The sequence below is a fragment of the Vigna radiata genome, chromosome 10 (assembly GCF_000741045.1).
Source record: "Vigna radiata var. radiata cultivar VC1973A chromosome 10, Vradiata_ver6, whole genome shotgun sequence".
NCBI lineage: Eukaryota > Viridiplantae > Streptophyta > Magnoliopsida > Fabales > Fabaceae > Vigna > Vigna radiata.
Window position 1 is genome coordinate 2532965 of NC_028360.1, and position 7039 is coordinate 2540003.

A 7039-nucleotide genomic window follows, 5' to 3' on the forward strand; every position below is an offset into this window, starting at 1 on the left:
CGCATTAACTTGCTTTTACATTTTCTTTTTTATTTTGATTTATTTCTTTTATATAATGATTAACACACATGTTCGAGAATGTTATTGGATGGTTAGAAGATGAATTAATTTATGTAATGATGTATATAATATTTTAAAATAGCTATCTTAATTATAATCCACTTGTTTTCAAATATCTTGAAATTTCATTAAAATAATTGGATGTTATTTATATATATATATATATATATATATATATATATATATATATATATATATATATTTGTTAATCGTAAGAAATTTTTTTATTTAATACATTTTATTAGTGTATATAATTTTAGATTACAAAAAAGTTTTTATTAAAAAAACTAATTTTAAATTCAAAAATATTTTAATAATTTTAAAATTTACTTTAAAATAAAAAAATAAAAAATTATTTATCATTTTAATTGGTCCATATATTATTATCTTTTATTTTACTTTTATTTTAAAAAACAACTACTCTTTTTTTCATTTTTTTTATTTTAAAAAATAATGACCTTTTTAAAAAATATATAATAAAAAATAATAACTTCTCATATTAAAGATAAATAACTACTTTTTATTATTTTATTTTAAATTAAATTTTAAAACTATTAGAATACTTTTGAATTTAAAATTAGTTTTTATTTAATAAGAATTTTTTTTAATCTAAAACTGTTTGTTAAAAATGTATCAACTAAAAAATTATATATATATATATATATATATATATATATATATATATATATATAATTGAATAAATTTGGAATGTCACCATATTATATTAAAAATATAAAACTCAAGCTTGACTATACATTTTGATATACGAGAATTAAATTGACTTTCTAATAATATTTTTCCTAAATAAATTTCATATTTAAATAATTGTTTTTAGTTTAGAGAAATTAAATTTAATTGAAAAGATTGTTCATTAATTTCTTGAAAGTCAATAATTTAAAATACAAATACGAACACTTTATTTCAACTGCCAATTATGTAAAACCCTGTTGTAGAAAAATAATATTTAACAGCACATGGCATGGTGATATTTTAAGCAGAATCCTTTATATTGTGGAATTTTTAAAAACCAGGTCGAGACAGAAAATTACGCGCCTAATTAACATGAGGGCAATTATATTTATTGAGTGATTAATTTTAATTGAACAGTATAAAGGAAAAAGAGATAACAACTTTTGGAAAAGGCGAAAGAAATTAGCTATATTACGGAAGTATAGGTCTGCAACATTTAATAGCTTTACTGGAAATAAAGGTATTGACCCATGATTAGATTAGATTGGAAGGCAATTTATTAATAAATGAAGGGAAAGGAGATAATGTTGTTGGCATAATTTCTCGTTTTGTTAATTATTAATTAAATTAGGGAGGAGAAGATTGAGATTAGTTAGTTAGTTCGAAAGTTTGAATGATGTGATAGAGAGAAACGGCAGCGTTTTGGCACTTTCACCCTTCTCCCCCCAAAAAGCATATTAGATTAGATTCTGCTTCGTTTTCTTTCCCTACTCTACCAGTCTTCCTTTCTTTCAATTTTTTCTATTTATTTCCATTTCAGTCCTTTCTCTCTCCCTTGATACTTCCTTTGCTTTGCTGTGGTGTGAGAGAGACTCTACTCTCTTCTCTTTCTCTTCTCTCAAACTCAAGCAATTTCAGGACCCAACCATCAAGGGAAGGCTATTCTCGTACTTTCACTCTCCATGGTCACGTCCACTCACTTCAACACCACCAGCGACACTCACTTCGTCACCGGTGCCGCCGGCTTCGGGTCAATGTCCGCGGCGGCGGTAATTCCGGCGGTGCTCTTCACAGCCCTCGCCGGCTTTGTTCTAGTCCCCGCCGTATTCTGCGGTGGTAGTAGGTGACTCGAATGAACGAATTATAGAGCCTCGTAGCAATCGCAAAAACCCTAGCTAGAGGATACTGTTTTCGATTCCGATTTAGTCGCACTATTAGGGAAAACTAAACACGAAAAAGTGTACATAGAAGGAATTTATAGATGAATCCCCTTAGAAGAAGTCTCAATTCGCAACCGCCGTCCTCGAACTCATCTCCTTCGTCGTCGTCGTCGCAATCGTCGTCGTCCTCCTCGTCGTGGATCCATTTGCGATCGGTTCTTTTCGTTGTCACTGCTTCCTCACCTGCTTCTTGTTCGTCCTCTGATCGGTGAGTTTCTCTTCTTCATTGTGCTGCTCTCTGTTCATTTTTTAAACTGTTTTTATTCAGTGCTGAGATTTCTATTACTTTTCTGTTTATTTCGTGCCAGATCTCCACTTCTGCGCATCCCAGTGTTGCTATCAGTGTCCGCTTAGGCTGATCAGCTTGTGTGTGTTGCGTTTCTGTTTTTGGGTCTCTTTGTTCAGCTGCATTTCGGTCTTATTGTGTGTTTACTTGTTGAATCATTCATTTGTTCGAATTGCAACAATGTTTTCCATAATTAAAAAAGGAAATCCTGATTTGTCTTTGAAAGGGGAAGTAGGGTTGAGGAGGACAAGGTAGTGGGAAGGAGACAGATCTCTCTTTTGGTTTTGCTGGAGCTTTTTGTTGTTTGTGTATTACATTTCTTTAATATAAAGTTTCTTTCTTCTTCCCTCGAACTGTTTATCCTCCTATTCCTTTTCTCGTGTCAAATCAATTGTAGGTGAGCAACCGGTACTAAATGGTGATCTTGATCGGACATCAAAACCCCCGTTTGTCTTGTATGGTTTTTCCTGAGCTATAAAGGAGTATCTGTGCTACTTTATGTTAAGGAGTGCGGTTCATTTGAGACTGAGAAAGTATATTTCATGACCAAATTAAATCTAAGAAGGTTTTCAATTTTGAAGTTTTAATCTATATATATATATATATATATATATATATATATATATATATATATATATATATATATATATATATATATATATATCTGAGGGATGTTGAAGTGATAAAGTCTTCAAGTACAACTTTTATATGTCCTGGACACTCTTCATTTTGCTTAATTGCATGCTCATATTTTCTTACTTCATCTACTAAAGTTAAAATTTTAAACAGAATTTCGATGTCGTAATCTCATTGGATTTTGGAATCAACTGTTTTAATTTTCCAAGGCTGTGTTTTGTAAATTTAGCTGTACACAGCGACAAATATGTAATATTATTCAAGTCAGCAATGAACATCACATTGCACAGAAACTCCTTTGTTTAAGTAGACTGGGATTTCTCCAACTTGAGAAGTTCGTTTTCAAGTGTAAAATTATTGCTACATATTATAAAATTAACTTCGAAATTGACGGCTTTTAATGCTGAATGGATATTATTGTTTTGGCGTCATGTATCTTGCACATAATTTTGTGATTTTAAATTTCTGAAACTTGTATACGCCTGCTCACGTTCTTTCCCATGGGAAAAGAAGTAAGTCACAGTGGAGTTGGAAAAAATTATCTATTATACTACAGTGCTGTGATTTGCTGTTAATCTGGAAGAGTATATTTTTATGTACCTTTTCACTACCTGAATTTCTTACTTTATGACTTCCTTTAATTCTGTGTAATCTAAAATTTAAATGCAAGCAATTGTATTGAGAGTATCCTCGTGGCTTAATTTTCAGAGGTCGTCTTAAATCACCGTGGTCCCGTAGGAAAAGGAAACATGTACTTTCACCTCGGCAATGGAAAAGCTTGTTTACCCAAGATGGGAGAATTCGGGATGGTGGAATTAAGTTCCTGAAAAGAGTTCGCAGTGGAGTGAGTTCACTAATCTGATTGTTTAGATTTTAAATTCTTTGGTTTGGCTGTTTCTCCTTGAACTTGATTACGTATAAATATCTGATGCAGGGTGTTGATCCTAGTATTAGAGCTGAAGTTTGGCCATTCCTACTCGGAGTGTAAGCATGCTATCTTTTATGCTTCATTTATAATTTGTAAATGATGCTTATTGTTACCTTTTTCACGTGTCTGGGATCTATGAAATTTGGATTATGCACTGGCATGAGATACAAAATGGACATGGTGTTACACGATGTGATTTGAAATATCTTGCTCCTGGTTAAATATTTAGTACCGTGTTGCAGCTTGGTTGTGAAGAACCTTAGTAATCTCCTATCTGTAGTAGTACAAACTATTTTCTTTTCTTCATCTTATGCATCGGAAAGCATATTTATGGGCTTCTTTATTTACGTCTTTTTCACCTTTTTTCCTATTTTTTTCCCCGTATTTATTAATTTAGATGAACTCTACTATGGTTACTGATTATATATTCTTTTATACAGCTATGACTTGGACAGTACTAAGGAAGAAAGAGACGCTATAAGAACTCAAAATAGGTAAAGTATATATAATGGATCCACCATGTTTTTGCAGTATTTAAAACTTTTATTTTGTGTATACTTCCCTCATCTGCTTTTTCGGTTTAATTCTAAATCTTTAAATGCAGAAAGGAGTATGAGAAATTTCGCAGACAATGCCGGCAACTGCTAAAGCACAATAATGGGAGCTTTAAGTTAAATGAAATAGGGGAAATCAGCTATGAAGGGGATGGTGGAAGTCTTATTCAAGATTATGGTTCTCCTAGTTCAGAAGATGCAACAAGTGCAAGAGAATCTCTTTCCAGTGAGGAACATAGTCCAGATGCTGAATATTCAGATGATCCATCTAGTGCCCTGTTGGAAGGAGATGATGTTCCAAACGTCAGCAATGCTGATACCTCTGCACTGGATACTGATTCCACTGATTCAGACTCCTCAGAAGGTCCTGAGATAATTCAGACATTTCCTTCTGATGATGGTCAGGAAGACAGCAATTCCAAGACCCCCAAGGATAATTCTTCTCCCTCTGTAATGCAAGTTCCGTCAAAACTATGGACTAATGAAGATTTTGCCACCTGGCAACGGATCATCCGACTTGATGCAGTACGTGCAAATGGGGAATGGATGCCATACTCCCCTTCTCAAGCTGTGGTACCAGACTGTAGGGCACATCGTTCAGCTGAGGCTGTTGGATTGAAGGATTATGGTCACCTGGATGCCAGCAGAATCTTTCATGCTGCTCGACTGGTTGCAATTCTTGAAGCATATGCTTTATACGACCCTGAAATCGGCTACTGCCAGGGTATGAGTGATTTGCTATCTCCTATAGTTAGTGTTATACCAGAAGATCACGAGGCTTTCTGGTGTTTTGTTGGATTCATGAGAAAGGCTCGGCAAAATTTCAGGCTTGATGAGGTGGGTATTAGGAGGCAACTAGATATAGTTGCAAAAATTATTAAGTTCAAGGATGGCCACCTGTTTAGGCATTTGCAGAAGCTGCAGGCCGAGGATTGCTTTTTTGTGTATAGGATGGTGGTGGTATTGTTTAGAAGGGAGTTGACATTTGAGCAGACTCTTTGCCTTTGGGAAGTAATGTGGGCAGATCAAGCAGCAATCCGAGCAGGTATCGGGAAATCTGCATGGAGCAGAATTAGGCAGCGAGCTCCACCAACAGACGATTTATTGCTTTACGCAATAGCAGCATCAGTTCTACAAAGGAGAAAGTTGATCATTGAGAAGTACAGCAGCATGGACGAGATCATCAAGGAATGCAATGGCATGGCTGGACACCTTGATGTTTGGAAGCTGCTTGATGACGCCCATAACTTGGTTGTCACCCTTCATGACAAAATGAAAATAGAGACATCATTACGATGAGTGCAGATGATACTGGAACAATCCAAACCAAACCAAATGACCTGGCCAAAAGATCTTTAGTTTCAAGCTGCCAGATTTCTCCACGCATCTAAACGTGCTGCAAATGTTGAGTTATTATTACTGAACTAAGTCTGCTGCATGCCGAGACTTGCCATGCTTATTTACCGGGTTCCGGTTTGGACAATGTTGGCTAATGTGGGGATTGAAGTTGGCTTGATTTAGATGGCATCTCCGCATGCTGAAACTTGCCGCTGCTTATTTACGAGCTCTGCTTTCCACAATTGCCTTATTGTGGGCATTGAATTTGGCTAGATTTAGAGAGCATCTTTTTTTTTTTACCTCACTTCTTTTTCACGCTGGCCCCACCCTTTTCTTTTCTTTTTCAATTCTGATTTGGGACACGTCTGGGAGCACCTTTGCGAAAAGTAGGAGTGGTTGGTGCCTGTAACCGATTGAAGAGGCTGAGATATTATCGACAATTATGAATATTGGCCTTTTTGACTGAACATAAACTCATGAGGCCCCCTTTTGATTCTTTTAGCCGCTGATCAGTTGCGTATAAATCGTAAGTTTGAGGTATGTGTCTTGGATGGAATTGGGTAATATTTGGGGGTGCTGATTAAGCCCTGTATGCTTAATGGCGTGTAAATTGACCACTCAGCTTTTACTCAACAGGTCTAACACTTCCACTTAATTGTCAGGTCCATCCATCTCTTTCATCTCTCTTTCTCTCTCTTGCAGTCCTACTTTCTTCTTCAGATAAGATGTATGTTAAACACATTAAAACTAAATAATGCATAAAATTAGATGCTAATAATCGTAAGAAAATACAATAATTAAACAAATGAGCGTACTTTAGTATAACTATATAGATTTATTTAGTTCAATACTTCATTTTGTATAATCTATTTATTGCTGGTGAATGATTGATGGCCAGTATAATCTATTTTATCCATATTTCATTGTCAGTTTCATATTTCTTATTTTTCTGGCCGAAATATTAAAATCGAATAAAGAAAAGGGCTTGTTTGTGGAATTTGTTTTGGACTCCTCTATGGAGGGTTAAAAACAAAAGGTCAATATATCATTAAGTTCAACAGGTAGTTCTAAAGATTCAACATATCTAAGGAATGGAGAATCTTTTGATTCTATACGAGTTCTAATAGTCATCAAGGATAGTATTTAACATTTGTATATAGTTGAAATGACTAGAGTCAACTATCATTTCTTAAGAATCGTAAATAGGTTGATACAGGCTACATTTATATCCTCTACTTTGTACTTCTCTTCTACCCTCTTCGAAAGGTTGACTTTTCGTGATAAGAGTTATCGCATCTGCACCCCTGAAAGAAAGTCAACTTCTCAT

General features: G+C 34.6%; 1 protein-coding gene across 2 annotated transcripts; it reads left to right on the top strand.

Moving 5' to 3' along the window:
* The first annotated feature begins 1509 nt into the window (after positions 1-1509).
* LOC106775883 (GTPase-activating protein gyp7) lies at positions 1510-6397 on the top strand. Of its 2 annotated transcripts, none has more exons than XM_014663118.2 (5): positions 1510-2178; positions 3601-3736; positions 3827-3876; positions 4261-4314; positions 4425-6397. In XM_014663118.2, exons 1-5 carry the CDS (start codon positions 2012-2014, stop codon positions 5671-5673), a joined length of 1656 nt encoding a protein of 551 aa, XP_014518604.1. In that variant the 5' UTR covers positions 1510-2011; the 3' UTR covers positions 5674-6397. The 2 variants fall into 2 exon arrangements, with proteins under 2 accessions (XP_014518604.1, XP_022642250.1); XM_022786529.1 differs by lacking the exon at positions 1510-2178 and adding an exon at positions 2344-2789.
* Positions 6398-7039: the final 642 nt, after the last annotated feature.

Coding starts and splice junctions, on each gene's coding strand:
- LOC106775883 (XM_014663118.2), top strand. CDS start 2,012: ATGAATCCCCTTAGAAGAAGTCTCAATTCGCAACCGCCGTCCTCGAAC. Junction 2,179..3,600: donor TCTTGTTCGTCCTCTGATCG/GTGAGTTTCTCT, acceptor CTTAATTTTCAG/AGGTCGTCTTAAATCACCGT. Junction 3,877..4,260: donor TGGCCATTCCTACTCGGAGT/GTAAGCATGCTA, acceptor TCTTTTATACAG/CTATGACTTGGACAGTACTA.